The sequence below is a fragment of the Rhincodon typus genome, chromosome 8 (genome assembly GCF_021869965.1).
Source record: "Rhincodon typus isolate 14 chromosome 8, sRhiTyp1.1, whole genome shotgun sequence".
Classification (NCBI taxonomy): Eukaryota; Metazoa; Chordata; class Chondrichthyes; order Orectolobiformes; family Rhincodontidae; genus Rhincodon; species Rhincodon typus.
In genome coordinates, this window is record NC_063339.1 from 81,741,216 (window position 1) to 81,755,947 (window position 14,732).

General features: G+C 42.3%; 1 protein-coding gene across 1 annotated transcript in view; it reads right to left on the reverse strand.

Annotated features, from left to right (window-relative positions):
• Positions 1–5,963: 5,963 nt before the first annotated feature.
• Positions 5,964–14,732, reverse strand: part of zfyve1 (zinc finger, FYVE domain containing 1) — a 105,786-nt gene continuing 97,017 nt past the window's right edge. Inside the window, exons 7-8 of the mRNA XM_048600489.1 lie at positions 11,159–11,269; positions 5,964–7,105 (exon numbers count right to left, since the gene is read on the reverse strand). Coding sequence (XP_048456446.1) covers positions 6,873–7,105; positions 11,159–11,269 — 344 coding nt within the window. The 3' untranslated portion in view covers positions 5,964–6,872. The remainder of the gene's footprint in view (positions 7,106–11,158; positions 11,270–14,732) is intronic.

Consider the following 14,732-nt stretch of genomic DNA (forward strand, 5'->3'; position numbering starts at 1 on the left):
TAAAACCTACTCAGAAAAGGAATCAGAATGTATTCCCGAGAGTTATTATCTTAAGGATAGAATCCTAAGGTGACTTCGGCAGGTTCGTGCAGAGGAGAAATGGGTGGAAGTTCACCAGATTGTTTTGCCGGTAGCAAACAGACAGGAATTATTGCAGGTAACACGTGAATTACCGGTAGGAGGTCATCTAGGAGTGAGGAAGACTCAGGCTAAAATATAAAAGCACTTCAACAATTCTGCAAGGATTTTAATAAGATCAATGCCATAACTAAATCAGACCCATACCCAATACCAAGGCTGGAGGACTGTGTGGAGAAAGCTGGACAAGCTAATTACATCAGAAAGTTAGATTTAGAGGTAGTAGGAACTGCAGATGCTGGAGAATCTGAGATAACAAGGTGTAGAGCTGAATGAACACAGCAGGCCAAGCAGCATCAGAGGAGCAGGAAGGCTGACGTTTCAGGCCTAGACCCTTCTTCAGAAATGAAGTCCCTTTTCTGAAGAAGGGTCTAGGCCCAAAATGTCAGCCTTCCTGCTCCTCTGATGCTGCTTGGCAGGCTGTGTTCATCCAGCTCTACACCGGATTATCTCAGAAAGTTAGATTTACTTTGTAGTTACTGGCAAATACCTTTGTCAGAGAGAGTGAAAGAGGTTTCTGCATTTGTAACCCCAAATGCGCTGTATCAATTTAAAGTAATGCCCTTTGGAATGAAGAATGCACCAGCCACATTTCAAAGACTTATGAACCCAGTTATGACTGGATTGACTAATTGTGCCATCTATATAAATGACTTAGTGATCTTTAGCCATTCATTGAAAGATCACATGGTGCATGAAAAAGTGTGCAGAAGACACTGAAAGTCTGCAGAGGGATACAGATAGTCTAAGTGAGTGGGCAAAGGTCTGGCAGATGGAGTGCAATGTTGGTAAGTGTGAGGTCATCCATTTTGGTAGGAATAACAGCAAAATGGACTGTGTTTTAAATGGTAAAAAATTGCAGCACACTACTGTGCAGAGGGACTTGGGTGTCCTTGTGCATGAATTGCTAAAAGTAGGATTGCAGGTGCAGCAGGTAATTAAAAAGGCAAATGGAATTTTGTCAGCCATTGCTAGAGGGATGGAGTTTAAAAATAGGGAGGCTATGCTGCAGCTGTATAGGGTCCTGGTGAGGCCACACCTGGAGTAGTGTGTGCAGTTTTGGTCTCCTTACTTGAGAAGAGATATACTAGCACTGGAGGGGATGCAGAGGAGATTCACTCGGTTGATTCCAGAGTTGAGAGGGTTGGATTATGAGTAGAGACTGAGTAGACTGGGATTATACTCATTGGAATTCAGAAGAATGAGGGGAGATCTTATAGAAACATATAAGATTATGAAGGGAATAGGTAAGGTGGAGGCAGGGAGGTTGTTTCTGCTAGCAGGTGAAACTAGGACTAGAGGGCATCTCCTCAAAATAAAGGGAAGCAGACATAGGACTCAGGTCAGGAGGAACTTCTTCACTCAAAGGGTTGTGAATCTGTGGAATTCCCTGCCCAGTGAAGCGGTTGAAGCTACCTCGCTGAATGTTTTTAAGGCAAGGCTAGATAAATGTTTGAACAGTAAAGGAATTAAGGGTTATGGTGAGTGGGCAGGTAAGTGGAACTGAGTCTCAAAAAGATCAGCCATGATCTTACTAAATGGCAGGGCAGGCTCGAGGGGCCAGATGGCCTACTCCTGCTCCTAGTTCTTATGTTCTTATGCATTTGGCAGAGCTCTTTAAAAAAACTACGAGAGGCAAAACTGGTTATAAGTTTAGCAAAAACTGAATTCACAAAGGCAGAAGTGATGCTCTTGGGACACAAAATCGGACATGGAAGGATGACCCAAGGAAGCCATCGAGGAATTTCAAGACCATCCTTGAAGAAAGAGGTGCTTCGATTTTTGGGACTGAGTGGATTCTACCGGATGTTTGTGTTAAACTTTAATAGCGTGGCAGCACCGCTGATGGATTTGCTAAAGAAGGATATGAAATTTCAGTGGACAGACAATGCCAGTAGGCATTTGAGAATTTAAAAACAGTGTCAACCACTGCACCAGTTTTAGCCACACCAAATTTCTTGAAAACCTTCAAAGTTACTATCAACGCCAGCAATATAGGGTTTGGAGCTGTGTTGATGCAGGAGAACGATGGTGGAATTGAAAAGTCAATTGGTTATTTTTCAAAGAAACTCAATATTCATCAGAGAAAATACTCCATCATTGAAAAAGAATTATTGAGTTTGGTACAGGTCTTACAACATTTTAATGCTTATGTTACAAACAATATTTCAGAGATAGTTGTGTATACAGACCACAACCCTCTCATCTTATTGGAAACATTTAAAGACAAAAATATGTGACTATTTTGTTGGAGTCTTGTGTTACAAACTTTTAATTTACAGATTGTACATGTTGTAGGTCATAAAAATGTTATTGCAGACACCTTATCATGAGTTTAAAAGAAATGTGTAGATAAGATAGAACTGGTGCGGTCCAATGTTATATATATACAGAATTAGTGTGAAAGGTGTAAAACAGTAGTTTGTTAGTAGTTCTGTTCATTTGTTCACTGTTAGGGTTAAAATAAATAAATTTTTACTTGTTGCTTCTAAAGTGAGTATCAGGGATTCCTTTCATTCAACTACTCTTTTAACAGGTTACGAGGGACGAGGCAAGCATCTCTGGGTGTTTCAGGTTTAATTATTGGAAGGAAACCTCTACTCCCAACATAACAGATTGGGGAATTAAAATGGATGGGAATTGAAAGATTGAGTTGGTTGAAGCATGCAGAGTGCAGATCCAGTTCCCATGTCCGCATGTGGTCTCCCTGATATACAGGAGACCACATCGGGAGCAACAGATGCAATACATCAAGTTGGATGAAGTGCAGGTGAGTCTCTGCCAAATTTGGAAGGATTGTTTGGGGCCTTGGACGGAGCTAAGAAGGGAGAGGTGGGGGCAGGTGTTGCACCTTTTGTGGTTGCAGGGAAAGGTACCGGGTGTGGTGCAGAAGTTGATGGGGAGTGTAGAGCTGACAAGGGAGTCACGGAATGAACAGTCCCTATGGAAAGCAGACTGGGTAGGGAGGGAAATATCTTTTTAGTGGTGGGGCCTGATTGTAGGTAGCAGAAACGTTGGAGGATGATGCGTTGGATTTGGAGATTGGTGGGGAGATACGTGAGGATGAAGGGAACTCTATCCTTATTGTTGGAGGGGGGGGGGGGCAGGAGGGTGTTTGAGGGCAGAAGTGTAGAAAATGGAGGAGACACAGTGAAGGCATCCTTAATTACAGAGGGGAAATACAGTCCCTAAAGTAGGAGGATAACTGGGATGTCCTGGAGTAGAACGTCTTATCCCAGGAACAGATGCAGTGGAGGCTGAGGAATCAGGAGTATGCGATAGCATTTTTGCAGGAGGGTGGGTGAGAGGAGGTGTAGTCAAGGTAGTTGTGGGAATCAGCGAGTTTGAAATGAATGTCTGTGGCGAGTTGGTTTCTGGAGATGGAAACGGAGATGGAGAGGTCCATGTAAGAGAGGGAGTTGTCAGAAATAGTCCAGGTAAATTTGACGGTGGGTTGGAAGGTGTTGGTGAACTTGATGAACTGCTCGAGCTTCTCGTAGGAGCACAAGGCTGCACCAATGCCATCATCAATACAGTGGAGGACGAGGTGAGGGATGGCGCTGGTGTAGTTGCGGAAGAGGGACTGTTTCACGAATCCTACAAAGAGACAGGCATAGCTTGGGTCCATGCAGGTGCCCATGGCCATCCTTTGGTTTGTAGGAAATGGGAGGAATCGAAGGAAAAATTGTTGAGCGTGTGGACCAGTTTAGCTAAGTGAATTAGAGTGTCAGTGGATGGGGACTAGTTGGGCCTACGGAAGCAGAAGACAAGCCCTCTGTGTGGGGGATGCATGTACAGGGACTGTATGCCCATGGTGAAGATGAGGTGTTTTGGACGAGGGAATTGAAAGTTTTGAAAAGGTAGAGGGCATGTGGGTAGAGAATTCCTGGACCAAACAGGGAAGAATGGAGTCAAGGTTGGAGATGAGTTCAGGGGAGCAGGAGCAGATAGAGACAATGGGTCGACCGGGGCAGTTGAGTTTATGGATTTTGGGTAGGGGTGGTTCCCCAACCCTGCACCACCCATTTCTATCAGATTGGAGGCTGTGGATGGGACATCTCCTAAAGGGGTTGTTGATGGTCTGGGAGATGATGGTTAGGTGATCAGAGGTGGGGTCATGATCGAGGGGACGGTAGGAAGTGTCAGAGAGATGGTATCTGGCCTCAGTGATGTAGAGGTCAGTATGCCATACTACCACTGCACGCCCCCACCCTTGTTGGCAGGTTTGATAGTGACGTGTTAGGGTTGGATTGCGTGTTCCGATAGGGAGAGGCTGGAACAAGTGAAAGGGGTGGAGAGGTCACAGCAGCAGTTTGAGATGAAGAGTTCAAGGGAGGGTAGGAGGCCAGGAGAGGGTGTCCAGGAGGATGGAGTTTGCTAGAGGCAGGAGAAGGGATTGCTAGAGGGTGGGATGGATTCCCATTCAAAGAAATAGGCAAGGAGGCGGAGGCGGCAGCGGCGGAAAACAGTTTGACATCATGGCGTTTATGTGTGGGTACAGGGGAATGAATGTGAGCCCTTTGCTGAGGACTGACTATTTAGCATCAGTGAGGGGAAGGTCCTGGGGGATGTAGGTTACCCGGCAGGGCTTGGGGCCGGGTGTAGAACTGGAGCTGGGACTGGGCCTGCAGACTTTATTAGGAGTGGATGTGTGTACTGAAGTGGTCATGTGGGGGGGGGAAGCAGAAGCAATAGCAATGCGATTATCACTGATGTTGGCAGTCACGTGGTCATCGAAGTCTGAGAAAATGGCAGTCACATGACCTATAGGAGTAGTTGGAGTGCCCACGTGGTCAATGGCATGGAGCTGATCCCAGAGAAGGTCGCAGATCAGGTTAGGATGCTGAATGATTCAGATCTGTGTCAGGAGGTAAGTATGGGAAAGTTTGGCATACTTACGGTTTTTGGTGTCCGATAGGGTGAAGAAAAAGCATTTGTTGAGGGTATGGATCCTTCTGAGAACAAAGAACAGTAGAGGTCCTCTACAGGTCTGGGAGAGAGAGGCCCTAAACGGGGCAAGGTTAACTGTAGGGACAGAATGTTGATGCATGGCAGAGAACATGGAGCTGAGAATCCGTAGGGAGAACCATTTCTGGAGGCACTGGAGGTACAGTAGATAGAGATTTTTCTTTACAGCGTAGGAGACTGAGCAGGGGGGTGGATTTTACAGAAGTGCGTAAGATAGTGAGAGACATGGAAAGGGTGAATGCACTCAGTCTTTTTCCCAGGGTTGGGGAATTGAGGACCAGACGGCATCAGTTTAAGTAAGAGGGGAAAGAATACATGGGAACCTGATGAGCAACTTTTTTTTTTAAACTCAGAGGGTGGTATGCATATGGAATGAGCTGCCAGCAGAAGTGGTTATGGCAGATATATTAATAGCATCTAAAAGGCATTTGGACGAATACACAGAAAGGAAAGGTTTAGAAGGATATAGGCCAAGTGCAGGGAAATGAGGTTAGCGTGGCTGGACACGTTGGTAGGCATGGACCAGTTTGGGCCAAAGGGCCTGTCTCTGTGCTGTAGGACTCTATGACTATGATTCTATGATTTTCACGGTTGGGTCTAAATTGTTAAGATCTGAAAGTTTGTCTGTTTGTTGTTTTTGATCAGTATAGATGGTGCTCCAGATCTCTATGACTTAAATCATGTGAAATCCCTCAATAAATAAACTACTGAAAAGGATTCTAACGGTGCAGTGGTTGTACCGCTACCTCTGAGCCAGGAGACCTGGTTTGAAGTCCCAACTGTTCTGGGGTGTGACATGAGCAAGCTAACATAAAAATATCTATAAACAACAGAATTGAGTTGCCAAGCAGGGTACGCAATGTAAAGGACATCCATCTATTTATTTACATAAATCATTCACAAACCATAAATTTGTAATATTTTCCATGAACATGTTGATACCATTTATCAATAAGTATTTTGGATACCAGTGCAGCACTAACAAAAAAACATATGTTTTTATATAAATAAACTTTTCAGAAAGGTGTCAAGGTACATTAGGAACTTGTTCCTCAGTACATTTTAAAGACTACAACAGAGGGGGAGAAGCCTGCATTACTGCAGACTTCTATTGATACCCTGGGGCCTTGGCAGCACAGTGGGGCTACTTGTGACTGCCTCAACAATAGTATTACAGGTATTTCTGTCATAACGTGTTTCATTAACGCAAATTGGCTGTAATGCATTTGAATAATGCCAACTTTCTACTGTACAATTATAACAATTTCCTTATAATGCAATTTTCTATAGCGCGAGTTTGCACAAGAATGCAACTATCGTGTTATAGGAGAAATATCTGCACTGAGAAAGCTAGAGTGCTGTTACACATAATAAAACTTGAAGGTATCATCCACTTAAGCAGACGTCACTTCTTGCAACGTATATAATTATAAGTAGACTTGGCAACTCACTCCATACAAATACAGGATTTACAGAAAGGTCAGTTCTGATGAGTGTCCATGAGGAATATCACAAACATGAACAGCGAGTTGAATAAGAAAACAACTTTCTACAATGATATGACCAAGTTTCTATTGAAGTCTGGTTATTATCCAGAACCTTTAAAAAATATACCTCTTGTCAAGTTCATGAAATCGTAGGGTTAAGAACTATTTTAACAATTCTATTCTATTTTTGAAATGTCATGCATATGTGATAATTAAGAAATGAATAATTTGGGTTAAAATTTGGTGTTAGATCAGCATTGTTATTTCCAAGTGTGCCAATCAGAGGTCACCTGGCTTTTTATTACAGTTTATACAGACTCGCACCGGATGGTCCCATCCACGTGAAGTGACTGTCCGCCGATCCTGAGAGCACTCATTGCAAAAACCCTGCCCACAGGCTCGGCAGTGATGCTTGGACATCTTTGCTGTAAACTCTTTCCGACAATAACAACAATCAGTGATCTCGTGGTCAGGCACCCAGTAGGATGGTCTGGCTGCATCTTTCACAAGACCTAGCAAATACATCATTGATGAGTTATCAATTTAAATTAAAATGAACAAAAATATTTATTACATGCAATAAATGCAGTTGTGGGCTATTCAGCCCATCAAGTCCGCTCTGCCATTCCACGAGATCATGGATGATCTGAAAATCCTCAACTCCACTTGCCGGACTTTTCTCCCATAACTGTTGAACTCCCTTAACTGAATAATAATGTCTATCTCAGCCCTGAATATACTTACTGACCCAAGCTTGACAGTCTTCTGTGGTAAAGAATTCCACAGATCCACTACACTCCGGGGAAAAAAATCCTCACCTCTGTCTTAAATGTGCACTGATCCTTGTGGCACTCCACTAGTTACAGGGTGCCATCCTGGAAAACGCTGACCCCTGTCTTATCCCAACTCTTTTCTTGTATTAGTTTGCCGATCCTCTATCTATGCTAATATACTACCCCCAATACTATGGGCTCTTAAGTAGCCAAATGTCTTATAGCTTATCAAACACCTTCTGAGAATCCATATATATCACGTCCATTGCCTCCCTTTATCTAGCTTGCTTGTTAACTCTTCCAAAGTATTCTGACACATTTTTCAGGCATCTTTTCCCCTTCAGGAAGCCAAGTTGACTCTGCTTGATCACATTACACATTTCTAAAAAGGTCTGCTATTACATTTTCTTAAAAATAATATCTTAACGTCTTCCCAATAGTAGGCATGCAAACTAGCCGATAGTTACCAGTTTCTGCCTTCTTCCCTTTTTAAATAAAGATGTTACATTGGCAGTTTCCAGCCCTCTGTGACATTTTAAGGATTCTTGGAAAATTACTGCCAGTACATCCATCATTTCTGTAGCTACTTCCTTTGATATCCTAGGATGAAATTATCAGGTCCAAGGGACTTAGCGATCTTTATTGGCATTAGTTTCCCTAGCACTTTTTCTCTAGTGACAGTTATTGTATATATTTCTTCTTTTGCCCCCTTGCTCAGTTCCCTCTTCCAATACTAATTCTTCAAGGATGTGGATGCTACTTCATCATTACACCTGATCAACCATTTGTCATCTCTGTCCCAAGACAGATGGAAACAGCAAACAAGTTCAGCTCAGAAACACAGGGCTTCCATACTCGCTTCATCAACTGGCTAAATACCCACAACTGATTGTAGTTTGCACTGTCTAGGCTAACATCAGGCTGGGCATATATCAAATGAGGCAGAGGACACACCATCTGGTCCTTTCTTGGAAACAGATGAATTTCAGGTGAGGGCTCACACAGATTGGCTTCACAGTATGATATCTATTGCCAATTTTTTTTGAAATGGTCATAACATCAAAGTATCACTTCAAAATCAACGCTGTATTGAAGCTCACTTCTGAATGTGAACCGAGTACAAAACTGTTTTAATGCAGCAGCAAGTAGCCTTTTACACTTTGAACACCTGCCCCCCCAACACCCCCACAATCTCCAGTCCCCACACACAGACACAAAGCCTATCACTGCAATATACTCTCTCGCCCTCAAGCACATGGTGGGCCTTTTCCTGTTCTGTAGATTGCCATCACGCTATTTCAATGAATTAAGCAGTTGATGCCTAGACCTAGCTCTCAAGTTTCATCTATCCAAGAACTTGTTCAGAAAGATTACAACTTATAATTACTGTCACATTGGCAAGCTTTGGTGAGCTACTCAACTTATTAAGTGACTGGACTAGCCACCAGGTTCATTCAGCACAGAAGGTCATCTCCCAGCAGCTCACTTTGAACTCTAGGGATTTGAAACAGCTCCTGAATCAATTTCAGATTCATTCAGCCAATAGTTATTTTAAACCAAACACCATGATGTGTTTCTGTAGGTGCATGTGAATATACTACCAATTTTCCAATAGCGGAGAAAAAATTAATTCAGACCTCTGTTGATCACTGAAATTTCAACACTCGTTTCAAATTGCATTGGAAACAACATGCACCTCTATAGCTTTAATAGAGAAAACAATCCCATGGCAATTCAGAGAAACAAATGTTGAGCAAGGAAAGGTATTTTCTGGGGCCAGAGCTTGATCATAGGTGGATTTTAAGGAGAATTGTGAAGGACAGGGTGGATTTAAGGAGGGAATGTGAGGCCCATTAAGCTTATGAACACCGCCACCCTAGTAGGGTCTAGGGAGAGCAGGCAAGACCAGACCATTTCCGACAAAAGAGAATCTAACCATCACCACGTGATGTTCAATAGCATTACCATCTCTGAATCCCCTACTATTAAAATCCTGTTGGGTTTTCATTAACCATAATCTGATCTGGACCATCCATATAAATACAGTGACTATGTTAAGCATTTATACAGACAAAGTGAACAGGCAGAGAATAGAGGGATATGGACCATGCGCAGGTAGGATGGCATGGCAGCACAGTGGATGGCAACACGATGGCACACTGCCACAGTGGTTAGTACTGCTGCCTCACAGTGCCAGGGGCCTGGATTCAATTTCAGTCTATATGGAGTTTGCACATTCTGTGTCTGCATGGGTTTCCTCTGGGTATTCCTGTTTCCTCCCACAGTCCAAAGATGTGCAGGTTAGGTGGATTAGCCATGCTAAATTGCCCATAGTGTCCAGGGATGTGGCCAGATGGATTAGCCATGGGAAATGCAGGGTTACAGGGATGGGAATGTTGTCTGATTGATACATTCTTCAGAGCATCTGTGTGACTCAATAGGCCAAAGGTTACTATGATTCTATTGAAGGGATTCTATGACTCTATTCTGAGTTTAGAATAGAGAGTCATGGTCAGTACAGACATAGTTGGCTGAAGGGCCTGTTCCTGTACTATTCCATGTTCTAAAGCAAATCACAGGCTAGAAATTCTGTGGTGAGTAACTCATTTCCTACCTGCCAATCTACAAGGTTCAAATCAGGAGTGTGATGGAATGCTCCCCACTTGCTTGGATGGGTGCAGCTCCAACAACACTCAACAAGCTTAACTCTATCCAGGTCAGAGCAGCCCACTTCCTTGGCTTCAATCCCATTCACCATCAACATTCATTCCCTTCACCAACGATGTGACAGAAGTGCATAACTTCTACAAGATATACTGCAGTAAGTCATCAAAACTCCTTTGATAGTAGCTTTGAAACATGTGACCTCTACCATTTAGAAGGACAAAGGGAACACATACATGGGAACACTACCACCTGCAAGTTCCCCTCACCATCCTGACTTGCAAATATGTCGCTGTTCCTTTAGTGTAATTGGGTCAAAATCTTGCAACTCCCTCTCTAACAGCTTTGTGGGTTTACATACAGCACACAGACTACAGCAACTGAAGGAGGTAGCTCACCACCACCTTCTCCTGCACAATAAATTCTGGCCTAGCCAGTGACAACCATAATCCATGAACAAACTTAACAAGGTGCAGGAGCACAAAGAGGAGGATTTGGGAGGATTGAAGAGTTCTTGGATAAGTGAAGTGTGGGAAGGAAGTTGCAAGGCAAAAGAAATTTACACAGTAGAGAAAAGCAAGGGATTTGAATATAAAGGGTTGAAATTTAAAATGTAAGGCACTTAGGTTCAGGAAACCAGTGTGTGAGGACAGATGATACCTTTGCCCAAGGTATGGGCAGCAGTAGTTTTGTTAACCTGCAGTTCAGAGGGGGTGGGGAAAAGCACTCTAGCCAGGTTTATAATCAGGTCTAGTGATAGACCTGGATTAGAATAACAGAGGTTGGCTAGATATTTTCATCATTGATGAAAATCCAGTTGTTATTTCCATCTCAATAGGAACATTTCTATTCAGACATACTGGATCAGGTTAGATGACAGTTTTCTTTTGAGGGCTTGCTAGCACACTCTTTGGATAGGGAGAGGGGGGATATATTGAAAAAAAAAAATCTTATAAGCCTTCAAAATGTCAAAATTTTTGACTTATTTTTATACCAGCTCAAAAAATCATGCCATACCCAGGAAATGATCAAAGCAGCAAATGTGTAACTCATCATGAAACCTGCTTGAGAACAGGAGAAAGCAATGTTTGCCCTTGAAATGCTTGCCCTACTTTATAAATCTCTTACCCAATGGAAAATCGATTGCTGTGGCCACCGCTCCAAAGGTGTTCTGCACAGCTTCACCAACTTTCCGTGCGATAATTGTACCACTTTCATCACCACCTTGGTCTACGACATCTTCAATCATGTTAAAATCAAAACAACATCAAAAAAATTAACATTCCATACATGAACAGTAACAAACTAATCACTTTAATTGTGATACACAACAAACTTCACCACAAGGTATGGTGTAAAGATGTGAGCAATAATGCACAAAGGTGAGATTAGTGATTAAACAGTGGTTTCCAAATAGGTTGATAGTTACGGAGTCATAGAGATGCACAGCACGGAACCAGATCCTTGCTGTCCAGGTATCCTAAATTAGTCTAGTCCCATTTGCCAGCATTTGGCCCATATCCCTCTAAATCTTTCTTATTCACATACCCATCCAGATGCCTTTTAAATGTTGTAATTACACCAGCCTCCACTACATCCTCCAGCAACACATTCCATACATGCAGCACTCTGTGTGAAAAGTTGCCCTTGAGGTCTCTTTTAAATCTTTCTCCTTTCACCTTAAACCAATGTCCTCTAGTTTTTGGACTCCCCCTACCTTGGGGAAAAGACTTTGGCTGTTCACCATATCCATGCTCTTCATGATTTTATAAACTCCTATAAAATCTCTGATACTCCAGGGAAAATAGCCCCTATTCAGCCTCTCCCTATAGCTCAAACTCTCCAACCCTGGTGACATCCTTGTAAAGTTTCACAACATCCTTCCTATAGCAGGGAGAGCAGAACAGTATTCCAAAAGTGGTCTAACCAATGCCCTGTACAGCCGCAACATGACCTCCCAACTCCTATACTCAATGCACTGACCAATAAAGGCAAGCATACCAAACACTTTCTTCACTATCCTGTTTACTTGTGACTCCACTTTCAAGGAACTGTGAGCCTGCACTCCAAGGTCTCTTTGTTCAGCAGCACTCCTCAGGACCTTAACATTAAGCATACATGTCCTGCCCTGACTGGCCTTTCCAAAATGCAGCACCTCATGTTTTTCTAGATTAAACTCTATTTGCCACTCCTCAGCCCATAGGCCCATCTGATCAAAGTCGCAGTGCATTCCAAGATAACCTTCTTGGCTGTCCACTAGACCATCAGTTTGATGTCATCTGCAAACTTACTGACCACACACTGATGTTCACTGTATTCCATATGATCTTACCTTGTTAACTAGTCTACCAAGCGGAACTTTATCAAATGCCCGACTGAAATCCATATAGACCATATCCACCGCTCTTCCTCCATCAACCACCTTAGTCAATTCCTCAAAAAACTCATTCATGTTAGTGAGACACAATTTCCTACGCACAAAGCCATGTTGACTATCCCTAAATCAGTTCTTGCCTTTCCAAATACTTGTAAATCCTGTCCGTCAAAATCTCCTCCAATAACTTGATGCAATTATCAGAATTAGTCTTTTGATGTTTCATAAACTACAGCTGAAAAGCCAGGTCAGATGGGAAACACAATGTTTGCGCCTTTAGAACATCCAGAATAAAACTAAAGATGAGAATCATGAAGAGAAACATTGGAAGATTCAAATATGTATAGTAATTCAAATGAGTGTTCTTTAAGTAAATCTTTTTCTGTCCATTTATTCTTGCAATTCATGCATCATGGAGTTCCATTAACAGCATTCACAAGGACACTAACTAAAGGCATTGCTTTTCTTCCATTACTACCAATCTTGACATAAGAAATTAAATTTATCAGTTTAATTTCCGTCATTTTAACATTAAAAAGGGTTTTCAACTGAAAACATCCAAGACAACAATGGTAACCAGAACCTTAAGCTGAGTAACTGGAGCATATACCATCGCATCTCAACTCATCATGACTCTGTACTCAGGCACCTTTACTCACAATCCCTCCCTCCAAAACAGAACACAGCAGCAATATTACTTCTTCTGAAATTCACAAGGACAGAAGAAACAGGAGCAGGAATAGGCCAATCAGTCTTTCAAACCTGATCATGGCTAACCTGATGTGGCTTTAACTCTACTGTCCTTCCTGTCTCCTATAACTCTCATCTCTGAATATATTCAAGGTTGTGTTAGACAGATTTATGATTGGCAAATGTCCCAGCAACCTCTGTGCTCTGAGGAAGAGAATTTCACAGACTAATGACCCTTTACAAAAAGAAAAGTCCTCATTTCCATTAATGGGAGACCCCATTCTTGGAAGCTGTGCTGTCTAATTTAAATTTTCCATAAGGGGGAACATCTTTTCAGTATCTACCCTGTCAGAATCTGGAATTATTCAGTAACATCACCTCTCATTCTTCTTAACTCCACCCAATGCATCCTCTCTCTTTGTTGCCACTTCTTAAATTTCATTTGATCCAGGGAACTTGTCAGATTTTAGCTCCACTACGTTTCCTGGTAAACTTTCTTTCCTCAAATGATAGTGATTGCTCCAAATTTCCTCGCGTTTGCCTTTTGATTTTCAACTTGGGATGCATTTTGTGACCTGTTCTGTGAAATCCAATTTACAATAATTGTTCAAAGCGTTAATTTTGATGTCTGCAATTCTCATTATCAATTTCCAGTCTCTAAGGCACTACAAATATCCAATCCTCAACGATGGAATCCTCAATGTATCAGTGCAAAAGATAAGGCTAAAGCATTCACAACAATCTTCAGCCAGAAGTGCTGAGTGGATGATTCATTTTGGCCTTCTCCAGCGGTCCCCAGCATCACAGATACCAGTCTTCAGCCAATTCAATTCACTCCATATGAATATCAAGAAACAGTTACCCCTGGCAGTTCATTGCACACACAAAACACTCTGTGTAAAAACAGTGTCCTTCGGGTCCTTTTTAAATTTTTCTCCTGTTACTCTAAAATTATGCCCCCTAGTTTTGAACTCCGACACCCTAGGGAAAAGATCCCTGCTATTCATCTTATCTATACCACTCATGATTTTATAAACCTCTATAAGGTCACCCTCAACCTCCTATGCACCAGTGTAAAAAGTCTCAGCCTATCCAACCTATTTTTATGACTCAAATCCTCCATTCCCAGCAACATCCTGGTAAATCTCTTCTGAACCTGCACCAATACAGTAACATCCTTCCTAAAGCAGGGAGACCAGCACTACACACAGAAAAGGCCTCACCAACGTCCTGTATAACCTCAACATGACATCCCAACTTAAAAGGTCTGAGCAATGAAGGCAAGCAGACTAAACGTCTTATTAACTGCTCTGTCTACTCAGGATGCAAATTTCAAAGAATTATGTGCCTGACCCAGTACCCAACTATTAATTGTTTAAGTCCTGTCCTTGTTTGTATTAACAAAATGCAATACCTCACACTTATCCAAATTAAACTCCATCTGCCACTCCTCAGCCCATTGGCCCAATTGATCAAGATCTTTTCGTAATCTTAGATAACCTTCTTCACTGTCCACAATAAAACTGATTTTGGTGTCAACCACAAACTCAGTAATCATGCTTCCCACATTCTCATCCAAATCTTTGTATGACAAACAAAAATGGACCTAGTTCCGATCCCTTTGGAACACTGCTGGAC